Below are 12,396 nucleotides of genomic sequence, written 5' to 3'. Positions count from 1 at the left end.
TCAATAGCAAGCAAATTAAGACATTTCAGGAGATTTTATTCAGTTTCTTTCAGAGAGGGTTTTTGACAAGTAAGAGGGTATTTATCCAGCTTCAACCTAGGCCCACTCTGCACCACCACTTGTGGAATCCTGCATGGTGACAGAGGTACCCCAGTCACTGCTTGGCTGTAGACTTTCCTCTCCCCATTCTTTTGGTGCTGGTTCAGCCGCCCAATCTTTGGTTTCAGCCCAGTCCTTAGTTGCTGAAGGGGCAGCAGTGTCAGTCCATTCACGGGAGGCACCCCACTCCTCAGTGGCTCCCAAGGTGGCTGGTAAAGAAGGAGTACCCATTGGTTCAGCTCCCCACTGAAAAACAAAATTCAATAAAAATAAGTTTTTTTAAGTTACAATTTCTTTCAATTACATTTTTTTCATCCTCAAAAAAGGGACAAAAAGGGAAAAAAAGGGTACGAGCAGGGGGACTAGGAATAGTTTCTACTCTCTTTTGAGCTAGCCAAAAATCAGGTTCTGGCTTTATTCCCAGAGAGGGAAATCTTGCAAGAAGCAAAAAATTAAAAGAAGCATTAAAACTATCTTTATCTCTGCTAAAAAAACCTTTACCCTGACAAATAGTAATTTGGAAGGATACAAAACCCTTGCACAACAGCTGCCATGATAAGAAATGATGTGGAATATCAAGTCTAAAGTGCACTTTCTTACATACTACAATGGCCTCTCTAGTTGATGATACTGGAAGCACTCACCTCTCCAGGTTGCTGGTCAGTACTTCCACCCCATTCACTTGGGTACTGAGGAGGAGCAGCAGGCTGCTCTTCTGCATGTTGAATGGCAGCAGCTTGTTCTTCCTTTTCAGCCTTAAGTGAATACAAACAAATTATGTCACTAATCTACATGGTACTCCAGATGTGTTATATAGCAAAAAAAAAAAAAGAAGCATTGGTCTTCTAGCTTTTCAAGGGGAGATACTCATTACTTGTTGTAACAACAATAGCAAAAAGGCCTGATAGCTATCATTATTCACTATGTGCAGACCACAATTTGGAAAGAATTCCACATTCACTGGTACATTTGCCTTATGACAACAATCAACTACAACAACAAGAATTAACCTTGTTTTTTTTTTTACATCTAATTGTAGTAAACTCATTAATATTTATGTGATGACAGTTTTAATTTGCCAAAGGTATAAAAAAAAATATGAGGTTGAATAACACAAACATTAAAACTGGTTATTCAGAGATGTAAAAAGGTAACAGTAAATGTCACAATTATTTTGCTTCAATAGTGCAGCTATCCATGAAAAAAAAAATAAGGTACCTCTTCTGGATCCCTGTAAAAGTAAAGATCAGGCATAATTTCCCAGTTGATTTGCCTGCTGATACTACCACGCATGCGGAGCACCTCCCTTGCCAACAACCACCACATTAGACCAACAGCATGTGCACCTTTGTTATTGCATGGGATTGCCACATCCACACCGTGCAGTTGAGAGTCAGTGTTGCAGAATGCGATAACAGGAATGTTCACATAGGATGCCTCTGTCACAGGCTACAAAAAAAATTACACCATGTTCAGTTAAAAGAGTACTCTTTCTGGTAAAAACTGCTCCTTTAAACAGGTCAAAAGAAGCTTAACAGGAGAGTAGTTGTTTATTCCAACTCTTATAATTTTTAATGGTTCTGCTCATTAAAAAAAAGTATCATTCTTTGAGGAAAAAACAGTATTCTGCTACGTCAGGATTACAGCCAGAGGTGGCACCAAAATAAAGTGTATAGTAGGTTAAGTAAGCCAAGTCACAATATTACCCGGCTATCAGTGCGTGGATCACACACAACAAGCAATCGTGGTTCTCTGAAGGCCGCTTGAATTTGATTGGTGAATGTACCAGGAGTAAAGCGGCCAGCAACAGCTGTGGCTCCAGTGTGACTGGCAAACTTCAAGATGGCACGCTACAAGATAACAAGGTTCACTTTACCAAAACTACATTAAGCCCATAAATAAATAAATTCCCAGCTGGTGCTAGCCAAATTGTCTGGTCAAACCTGTTTTTGCTTAGACACAACTCATTCTTGGTCAGACAAATATCCATTATATCATATGCCACTAAAAAAACCTGCTCCCTTTTAAAAAAATTATACTTGCCAGGCTTTCATTGTACATGCAGCCTCAAATTCAGTGCAGGAAAAATGATACAGCCCTATCTAAAACTTAAACTTTGATCACAACTGGACGAAATGTACCACCATCTAAGGAGTTGATTGGACAAAAACTATATTTGACCGAATGTTGTTAGCTGTATGGCTGTTATTGCAAGCCTTGTAAACTATTCAGATATGTCATGGGAAATGAAACTCCTCATTGAGCAAGGTTGTGAGTAAATGATCTGATATTAGGCAGGGGTTTCATTAATGTTTTCTGCAGGAGGGCAACTGGTTTTCACAGGCAGGCAAAACTCTTTGAACTGAACTTCTTTATAAGACAAACTTTCCTCCAGATGGTCAAATCAGGTGGGCAAAGCCATCCTCACAACCGGTCAATTTGCCCGGTGCCTGGCCCTTAATGAAACCCCTGATTAGGCAGCTCAACTTGTCAGTCTTTAAACCAGTGACCCCTTTGTACTGAATGGTAAATTGAAATGGAGTGGGTTGGACATTCCCAGTGCTAATGGCTTCAAGCAATTACACCTACCTGTCCATAAGGTCTGGCTGAGATCACACAGACATCATCAGGATGTTCAATGCCAACGATAATACGAGCAGCAAGAAGTAGCTTCTCCCATGTCTTTTTAATGTTGATGATGTGAACACCTGGTTGAAAAGACAAAAGGAGAAATTAATTAATTTGAAAAGATGGAGCAACTCTGATATGGATTAAAAGTGTGTAGCTTGATGTAATGTATGCTGATTGCAATAACATCTCTGTATCATCAGTAACCCAATACTTGTTAAGGAATACAATAGTCAAGGCTGTGCTCTAAGGAAAATTGAATGGAGCCCAGTGCTCTGAAACTGTGAAATCCAGGGTGCCCAGTATATGCTTTGTATGAAAAAACTAAACTTTCCAAGTCACCCAAGAGAAAAAGTAAGGTGCCAGGGGCCACCAGGCACTGCTAGAGCACAGCCTTGATAGTACTTACTTTCTTAAACTAAACAAATTTTTCTGCCAGAAGTCCTTAAAAAATTAACACCGAAATAACAATTGAGGTGGAAGAGGGACGAGGGCATATTTCCCCAGAGAATTTGTTTCATCTTAGCGTGAATTATTAATACTCTCATGGCTGCACTGTTTCTGAACAATTTATCACTTCGACAGAAAAGAATTGCCGCACAACATCAGTAAGAAAGCTTAAGCCCTCCCTGAAAGCTAATATCCAAGGGGATTTCTTACCATCAGGTTTTCGCTTATAAACATAACTTTCCATTTGGAAGTTTACATTGCTGGCACCAAGATGAACACCAGCAGCAAGTAGCTTCACAACATCTTCTTCCTTCAATTGTAGAGCTTCAATGCCCCCAGACATTATGCTTTGCTGTGCCAAAAAAAGTGACGACGGAACAACCTATTGAAAACAAGGAAAATTGTTCGCCTTGAAAATCCACTAACACAGTTCACCAATTGTACCATTTGCTTATTGCCTTTCATGTTTAATTCACTCTTCAGTTCAAATTCAGTTTAAAGGAGCATTGTTTTTGTTATATTATTTGCCAAAAAATATATCATTATACCACATGAAGGCTGTCTACGATGATATGCAGTTATAACCTTTAGGTCTGGGATGGATTTGCGAAAGTAAAGTAATAACTTCCAGATAGGGTTTAGAATGGCTTGTTTTGTCAGTCTCTTTTTTTTTTTCTTAACTGCCTTGCTATGGAGTTAAGTGGTGTATACTCAGTAGGCAGATAGTTTCTAAAGAAACTGTTTGGGGCTGCGTCGGTGGGGGTAACGAAATAATTTGAATATATCAACAAAGTTGAAATGGTAAATTGGCCACCCTTACAATTATAAAAGCTGACGTTTCGAGCATTAGCCCTTCATCGCTCCGACGAAGGGCTAACGCTCGAAACGTCAGCTTTAATAATCGTAACGGTGGCCAATTTACCATTTCAACTTTGTTGATATATTCAAATTATACTCAGTAGGGCTGAGATTACAACTCTTTATCACAGCCAACTCACTTGTTGATTTGAAACCAAAATCCCAATCACGAGATGGCTTCATCACATTGACCATGCAAGATCCTCAACAGTTGTGTGGCTTAATTTAGTGGAACTACACTCGAACATATCATCTTAACATTCCTTGCTTTTAAAATGAGGGGAAATAGCATTTTGCCTTTTCTCTCCCAAACTAATTAAAGTTTTTTTGTACACCAATCAAAGCCAAAACAATCTCTCTTTTAAAGTTATAGTAATGTATTCTTGACCAAATCATCACTTGTTTAGACATCCATATTAGGGAGCTCTACGAGCACAAACGTTTTTGAGACGCAAACGGTAGCCGGAAGTCAGAAGTTCTCACTCCTGGTACTCACAGCACCTTCTTGATCAGCAAAATTTGATACAAAAAGCTTAAATGGCGACCTTACGGTCGATAAATTGACGACAAGACGCCCAAGAATTAGTTTGATACTTCTTCCGGATACCGTCCGCGTCTAAAAAGTCTCTATCACTCCCCAATCTAAATCATAACCACCGTGTACATGTGATGATAACTTGACTATTTAGTAAAGAATCATACAATAACAACTTCTCTCAGGCTTAAGCTTGATTGGCAAAGTACCACACTCTTCGTATGAGAATTTTAGTAGGACATTTCTTTCATAATTCATGGCTCAAATTGAAAACGACTACATCGAACATGGAGATAAATCGTTAGAATACGAGTATAATAAAATCATAGCACGGGGAGGCTCTAATGTACAGAAATATGGGGAAAGAATGAGGGACGACTCCTTACTCTTGCAAAAGCCAACGAGGGCTGGAAGAAAAGAGAACGATGGAGGGGGACCACGTGGTAATAGTAGAGCAATATTCGGGGTGGACTGTGCACCTGATAAGGGCTATAAAGAAAATTGAGGGAGGGCTAGCTAGATAAGTAAGCTATTCTGTTCATCTTGCTTACCCTCTCCCAGTCAAAATACTTTTAGTCACAAAGATTCAATATGGCGGACGAGGGAGAGCTTCGCTGAACTTGAGGTTTTTTCGGTGTAGTGCTCTCTGATTTTCCGAAAATAAAATTATAATTACTGTCGTAGTGAGAGTCATCTTCAAAGAAAGATGCATCGCTTTTGCAAGTTGGCAACAATCGCGAGGAGACTATGTAACCATCTACTAGACGTTCACGTTACTTCGAATTCCATGCGCAAGCTAACGACGCCACAGTTTATAAAGTGCTTGCCAAGAAGACAGATCAGCTGCTCTAGAAGTTTACGCAGCAATTCAGACAATGAGATTCACGAGGGAAAGGATTATGACGAGAGACTGGCAAAAATTAGAGCAGAAGATGCAGAGAGCAGTAAACTTGTCCATGTGAATTTAACACCCAGCAATGTCAAAGTATCCCCAGCATCAATGTCAAAACACGTGGTCTCATTTGAGAAAGCTGCCTCCTTAGGGAAAACTAAAGAGAACTTTGTGGGAGTAATTGATAATTTTCTTGCAAGAGACCGGAGCAGGAGAGGTCATATGGAATTTCTCAAGACAGCTATGAATTACGTGGAGGAATTTGATCTAGGGAAGGACGTTGAAGTATACAACAGAATGCTAGACGTGTTTCCCAGGGGTAGATTTGACAACAGAACTCTGTTTGATGCCATCTGGGCAAAAAAGCATCCCCAAGCTGAGCTGGCATTAGACATCTTGACACTGATGGAAGACAACTGGATCTCACCAGATGAAACCACTTACGATATTGTACATGAAATTTTTGGCCATGCAAGTCAACCTTTGCAAAAAGTTAAGAGGCTGGTGTATTGGTATCGTAAAATGGAGGAAATGTTTCCTAATCCTTACCCAAAAGTTCTACCTGAAAGTGATGCAGAGCTAAGCAAGCTGGCTCTTCTTAGAATGACTAAAGACGAACAGATTATCACCATCTACAAGGTAACCAACTCTCAAGGTCTTAAAAATTTAGATTCAATATAAACCCACAGCTTTTGGTAAAATAAAAAATCAGTTAATATATGGTATTTACATAATTAGTAACTTTGGAAAAATTCCCCAGACTCTAAGACAGTGCCCTTCCCTCCCCCTCCCCCTCCCATTTATTAGGGACCTTAAGAAATCATGACGGCAATGCTAAGGAAGACTGATTAAAAAATGAATTTCTACTCTTAGTTAGAATTTCAAAAATGGCTGCAGGAGCTTACTGTCTCGTACAGCACCACAGCTCAACTTCAGCACGACGTATAAAGTAGCCGTTGAGTTCCAAATGGAAATTGAAATAATTTGCCGTTGCAGTTTCGGTTCGCAGACGATGCAAATTTTGGCAATTTCACGTTGTTGTTTTGCATAGAACAGCTAAGAAATGTACAAAGTGTCAACACACACATGCTGAGCTATTGTTCTGCCGATTGGATCTCTTGTTTTTCCATGTCCTCGTTGCCATCGCCGTTGTGGTTTCTTAAGGTCCCTATTCATTCATTTGAGGTAAAATTATTTCAGAAAACAACAGGAAATGTTGTTCATTTGCCTTATAGGATTGGTCAAAGGCACCACACAGGAATTAACTTATTAGTATCTTTCACAAGAATGGTGGTGCCCAAATAGCAACATTTCCACATTGTCGTCACAGTTGCTAATTGTAACATACAATTAAGTTTGCCACAATTCCCTTGTACTTCACTGCTGTCATTCCTCTTATGCAGGAGCAGATCCAGGAATTTTTGATTGGGGGGGGGGTCCAAACTTTGGTTCAGAAAGGACTGTTGGACTCTTTTGAGACAAATTACTTCTCCCCCACACCCCCTCCCACCAGTCGCAGTTGCACGTTATAATTCCTTAGCTGCTTACCTTTTACTTGGATTCATTAATTTAAAAATTCAGCCAGTTCAAAAGTGATATATGATCATGCAGATGTAAGAATTTCAGTCTCAAAGTTGTAAGCGTCAGGTCTGATAGGGGGGTCAAGACCCCCAGGACCCTCCCCTTGGATCCGCCACTGTAATGGATAGCAATGTTGCCTTCAAACCATTCTTGTAACAAATGAATTGAGAAGTTTGTAAAATGATAAAATCATGACAATAGAGTCTGACACACAATCAGCAAATTGTTGTAATCTATGGATGGTGCAAGCTCAGAACATAAGAATCCATTGTAACTTATGCTACATTCCAAACCCATAGTGATGGTTGTATTATTTTTTCTCAAACTAAGAATGGCCTGGTCAAACCTATTTTTCCTCAGACAAACCCCAAATTTTGGCCAAGAAAATATCCATTACATTATATAACAATAAATCTCTCCCCCTCCCCTTTATAAAACAAGGATATTTACGACTGTAACACTTTTTCTTCCCACAGCCTCAAACATGATACAGCAGTATTTAAAACCTGAACTGAGCCTGGAATTAATTCCTCTTAACATGCACAGACAACTGGATAAATTCTCTGGCAATCTAAGGAATTGACTGGACAAAACCTTTATTTGACTGGACATTGTCTGTTACTTAGGCTGTTATTAAAAACCTGGAATTTTTAGATTTTGTGTTCCACTACATTCTTTTATTTCGTACAGTTAAATTAAAATCCATAAATTATCACACCTTGCTCTATTTATAAGAGACAGGGGATGGTGCTTTTATTGTACTTGTAAGAGCAAAACAATAGACCTTTAGTTAATTTAAATTAATTTACTCCATTTTCACTGCATTAATTTTTGCAGTGGGGAAGGACTAGAAAAGAACATAGGAACCATTCATGCTAGTCCACCCTACCACCCATCCCACCCCAGGGGAGGACATCCATCACACAGTAATCTCGTGTGTGGGAAATTAACATCTCCTACCCCAACCCTACAGGAGACGGGACCTCCATTTATTTGTCCCTATCTGAGAAGACTAGAATATCTAACCATTTCTTGATGTTATAGAAAGGTAGCAAATTCTTCTCAATTATTTTAAGACCCTGAGTGTTGGTCCGGCCGGGGCTCGAACCCTCGACCTCCCGCACAACAGTCCGGTGCTCTATCCATTGAGCTAACCAGGAGGCGGTTAGTTAGAACCAAGAGAAGTTATGCACCAGCAAGAAAAATTGCTATTTGTGTGTTAATTACTGTCCCTGACTATTTTTAGGATAATGCTGATGGTGAAGGCCAAGAATTCTTAGTTGGTGCTCAGACAGAGCAACAGAAGAACATTTTAGAAGGTTATAACTCACACAAACCAATGTATGTTGAGGGACCTTTCTTCATTTGGGTCCGTCGCCTTCAAAGATACTTCTTTACACTGAGAACTGATGCAGAGTTTGATGAAGAGAATGGTGAAGGTGAGCAAAGAATACTGAACCAGCAATTTTGTTTAACTTTTTGTCAAAATGTGTCTACCTTGTGGAGCTCTGGTTTAATTTAAGGATAGTATTGATTGGTTGTTATTAATATTAGATTATGTTATATTGCAAGTGGTCAGTCACTGGAGGAAAAAAATTTAAAAATAATGTGAACAGACATTGCTGTTGGCTTTGAAGCAAAATTTGGTATTCTAGGGAATGTTTGCTTTTTCATTTTGAAAAGATTGTCTGATGAGCTAGAACTTTAGAATGAACAGAACATGGGAGTGTGTTTCAAGGAGGCATGATCTACTTGTTTTACTTGACCTTCTTATTCCCAAGATCATTGATTGTTAATTCTCTCCTCTAGCTGCTACACATTTCCTTGTTAATTACTTTCAGAATTTGGTGTTGGATCAAGATAACTTCTCCGTGATAAGTTTAAGCATTCTCTTTGCCTGTTTGCTGGATAATGTATGGATATTATAGGGAGATGTTACATGTTAATAACCTCTGGGAGTTTAAGGGGAAATAGAAATTGCTGGTGGCTATGAAGAAAATTTGGTATTTTAGGGAAGTGTTTGAAGTAGAACTGTGGGATAATCAGAACTGGTGAATGTCTTACTTGGAGATGTGGTCCAGCCTTATCCACTCATTTCATTAAAAAAATTTTTTTCTTTTTTCTTGTAGGCCAAATTGTTGCAGTTTGCATGAGCCATGCTAATGCCAGTGAAGATTTGCTGAGATCGTGGATAACTAATCTTCAAAGTGAAAATCCTCAGTTGGCAAACATCAGTGTCATCTTTAATCTTAACCAAACACCAAGATAACAATTTCATCTGTTCTGTGCTCCGGTTTAAATTTGTTTGGAATGGCTCCTGTTGTGAAAAATGGAAATTTTTTAGTACTTTCTTATTTCCTCTCAAAAATCATAGAATCCCAGCCAATGTAATGCCTCCAATCTAATTATACCATTGATGGGAATAAATTTACGGGGCATACCGGTAATGCTGTCAGTTGTTTTTGTTGAGTGTTTTTTTTAACCAATGTTGCAATTGTATGACCTCTGCATATGAAGACATATGCAAAATTAGCAAAGAAAATTAGCTGTGCCCCTGAGCAAAGAAAAGGTTATTACAACTGGAAAGCACACACTCTAGCTTTTTCCGTCTTGTCCACAAAACGATACCGCTTTGGTTACGTTACATTGCCGACACATTCACCGCCGTAATCGACGCATTCCACGAGCACCGTAACAGATAGTATGGACACATTAACCCAAAGACGTTTTACTACGTCTTTAATCATGTTTTTTAAGGCATACAAGCTACAGAGAGCGTCGTATAGTTCTAATTTTTTTTTACACCCTGAGTCTGTCATAACAATTTTCGCTCCTCTGCTCTTAATGTTTCCCAACCAGTAAATGCCTCTAGCCATATTCATAGCTCTTTTTCATATATTATCTCTCATTCTTGGAACTAGTTACCATCTTCAGTTAAATCGGCAACCACTCTATCAGAATTTAAGTCTGGCCTACCTCGCATAACTGTGGAGGCGCGGTGGCCTAGTGGTTAGAGCGCTCGACTCCGGATCGAGTGGTCCGGGTTCGAGCCCCGGTTAGGACATTGTTGTTGTTCTTGGGCAAGACACTTTACTCTCACAGTGCCTCTCTTCACCCAGGTGTAAAAATGGGTACCGGCAATTCAATGCTGGGGGTAACCCTGCGATGGACTGGCATCCCATCCAGAGGGGCGTAGAAATACTCCTAGTCGCTTCATGCTCCAGAAACCGGAGTTAAGCACCGGCCTAATGGGCCACTAGGCTCGTAAACAGACTTTACCTATCTCGCATAACTACGCTTGGCTGTAAGTGTAATAAGTGTATTAGTATACAATTGTAGGGGTAGGGTTATGAATTGGTAATTAGGCTTGGGGTAAGGGCTAAAGTGTTAGGTGACTAGGGCTGGTAGGGTTTCAGGGGAGGTTCAGGATTGGGATTAGGGGTAGGGAGCTAGGTGATATTTTTGCGTTTTTATTATATATTTAACTTGGATATATATTTCTATATGTAGAGTCGTTAATGGAACTCTCAGGCCAACAAAGGTGCACCATATTTCTATTTTTATATGGGTGTGGGCGCCTTCTAGAGTTTTTGTGGATGGGAAAGTTAGTCAGGCAGAGAAGGAAACGGGAGGGTGTTTAAAATGCTCTTCTAGATGCGACCTTTGCAAGAATTTTTTAATTCAAGATTCCAAATTTAAGAGTTTTTCCACAGGCCGAACATATAAGATTTGCCAAAACTTGTCTTGCTCTTCCAGAAATGTTGTTTACTTGGCCTCGTGCAAGAAATGCAATTTACAATACGTGGGTTCTACTTCCGGCCACTGAATTCAAGGTGCGTTTTCGTAATCACAAGTCATCTATGCGAACAAACAAAAAAAACGTGCGAGCTTGCAGTCCACTTCAATTGTACTAAACACGAAATTTCTGAAATTAATTTTATTGTTATTGAGAAAATTACCAGCCAAGGGGACGCAGCTTATGTTGATAGATTATTACTTACGAGAGAGGCCTACTGGACCGCACAACTTTGTACACTTAGTCCCCACGGACTTAACAAAAGACGCGAATTCATATCCAAAAATCACGTCCGCTATAATACGTAATTATGGCATCATTTACACAATGTAATTGAGTTCTTCGCAACCAATCGTGGTTATTTCGCCCCTAGCACATTCTTGCCTTTTACTCATTATTATATCCTATTATTTAGGTCTGGAATGCTTTACGCACTGCTATTTATATTTCTTACGTTTAGTATAAATTCAGGTCATTCTGTAAACCTACTAGGACTTTTAGTTTTTAGTTTTTATGTAAATACGTTCCATCTGATGAATGCCGAAGGCCGAAACGTCGCCACATTAAAGCTGGAACAGTTAGAAGTTTGCTTCATGTTTCATCGCTTTACACTTACTTAATATTTTCATCATCATTGAAGCACCGTATCCTCCGCAGATCCTTCTACTGGGAGCTCATCGTTTGGTTTACCTTTTTATTCTGTTTATATATATATATGTTTATATATATATATATTTATATGTTTATAGCTGTAACATGGAAAGCATAATTTACCAGGCAGAGGTCACCACAGAAACCACAAAGGAAACGTACATTGGTCTCTGTGACACCGCTTTTAAAATGCGTTACAGGAACCACTTGTGTTCATTCCGAAACGAACGTTACAGGCATGCTACTGAACTTAGCAAATATATATGGAGTCTTAAAGATAAGGACACTAAGTTTAATATTAAGTGGCCCAAGGTGAAACAAGCTAGTTCGTATTCCAATGTAGCTAAAAGATGCAATTTGTGTTTGTGGGAAAAATATTTTATCATTTGTAAACCGCAGATGGCATGTTTAAACAAAAGAAATGAGCTGACATCAGGTTGCAGACATGTCAGCAAATTCCTGTTAAAGAACGTAACGTTACGATAGCGCGTGCAGTATGTTGCGCGCGCATGTACACATTGTTCTGTCTTTTAAATTTCGATGGATTGTAACCGTTATTTCTGGCAGTTGCCTGACGATTGCTTCGCAAGAGGCATGAAACTCAAGAGTTGCAGTAAAAGTTCAAGTAACCTAAATCTTGAAGTATAATTAATTATATAAATATATATATATCTTATTAACCAAGCGCGAGGGCCGCACTGGGAGAATATCAGCCCGAGGTCTTGACAGTACGGACCGAGCGCAGCGAGGTCCGTACAAAAAAGACCGAGGGCTGATATCCTTCCAGTACGGTCCCGAGCAAGCTTGGTTAATAAGAGATTTATTATACGACTGAAGTTCAAAGGGACACAAGTGCGGTATCATTCGGGACCATTCGGGACAGTGCCCGGTCCAATACTTAGAGAA

The 12,396-nt window shown here is 39.5% G+C and overlaps 2 protein-coding genes and 1 non-coding gene across 3 annotated transcripts; 2 read left to right on the top strand and 1 right to left on the bottom strand.

Moving 5' to 3' along the window:
* Positions 1 to 15: 15 nt before the first annotated feature.
* On the bottom strand, positions 16 to 4,993 carry LOC111340394 (small ribosomal subunit protein uS2). Its single transcript, XM_022947243.2, has 7 exons — positions 4,957 to 4,993; positions 3,388 to 3,559; positions 2,689 to 2,807; positions 1,806 to 1,949; positions 1,318 to 1,548; positions 744 to 854; positions 16 to 345 (listed from the first exon to the last, which is right to left on the bottom strand). Exons 2-7 carry the CDS (start codon positions 3,518 to 3,520, stop codon positions 97 to 99), a joined length of 987 nt encoding a protein of 328 aa, XP_022802978.1. The 5' UTR covers positions 3,521 to 3,559; positions 4,957 to 4,993; the 3' UTR covers positions 16 to 96.
* A 147-nt stretch (positions 4,994 to 5,140) lies between these two features.
* Positions 5,141 to 9,490, top strand: LOC111340392 (evolutionarily conserved signaling intermediate in Toll pathway, mitochondrial). The gene is made up of 3 exons (XM_022947241.2): positions 5,141 to 6,101; positions 8,290 to 8,482; positions 9,173 to 9,490. Exons 1-3 carry the CDS (start codon positions 5,277 to 5,279, stop codon positions 9,310 to 9,312), a joined length of 1,158 nt encoding a protein of 385 aa, XP_022802976.2. The 5' UTR covers positions 5,141 to 5,276; the 3' UTR covers positions 9,313 to 9,490.
* Positions 9,491 to 10,035: 545 nt separating this feature from the next.
* On the top strand, positions 10,036 to 10,107 carry Trnar-ccg (transfer RNA arginine (anticodon CCG)). The gene has a single exon. It is a non-coding gene; the product is annotated as a tRNA-Arg (tRNA).
* Positions 10,108 to 12,396: the final 2,289 nt, after the last annotated feature.

This window comes from Stylophora pistillata, chromosome 10, assembly GCF_964205215.1.
Source record: "Stylophora pistillata chromosome 10, jaStyPist1.2, whole genome shotgun sequence".
Taxonomy (NCBI): Eukaryota; Metazoa; Cnidaria; class Anthozoa; order Scleractinia; family Pocilloporidae; genus Stylophora; species Stylophora pistillata.
The sequence above is the reverse complement of the archived record's forward strand: the minus strand, read 5'-3'. Positions and strand labels throughout refer to the sequence as shown.

Coding starts and splice junctions, on each gene's coding strand:
- LOC111340394 (XM_022947243.2), bottom strand. CDS start 3,520: ATGTCTGGGGGCATTGAAGCTCTACAATTGAAGGAAGAAGATGTTGTG. Junction 2,808..3,387: donor TTATAAGCGAAAACCTGATG/GTAAGAAATCCC, acceptor CTTTTCAACCAG/GTGTTCACATCATCAACATT. Junction 1,549..1,805: donor ATCCACGCACTGATAGCCGG/GTAATATTGTGA, acceptor TTTTTTTTGTAG/CCTGTGACAGAGGCATCCTA.
- LOC111340392 (XM_022947241.2), top strand. CDS start 5,277: ATGCATCGCTTTTGCAAGTTGGCAACAATCGCGAGGAGACTATGTAAC. Junction 6,102..8,289: donor AGATTATCACCATCTACAAG/GTAACCAACTCT, acceptor GACTATTTTTAG/GATAATGCTGATGGTGAAGG. Junction 8,483..9,172: donor TGATGAAGAGAATGGTGAAG/GTGAGCAAAGAA, acceptor TTTTTCTTGTAG/GCCAAATTGTTGCAGTTTGC.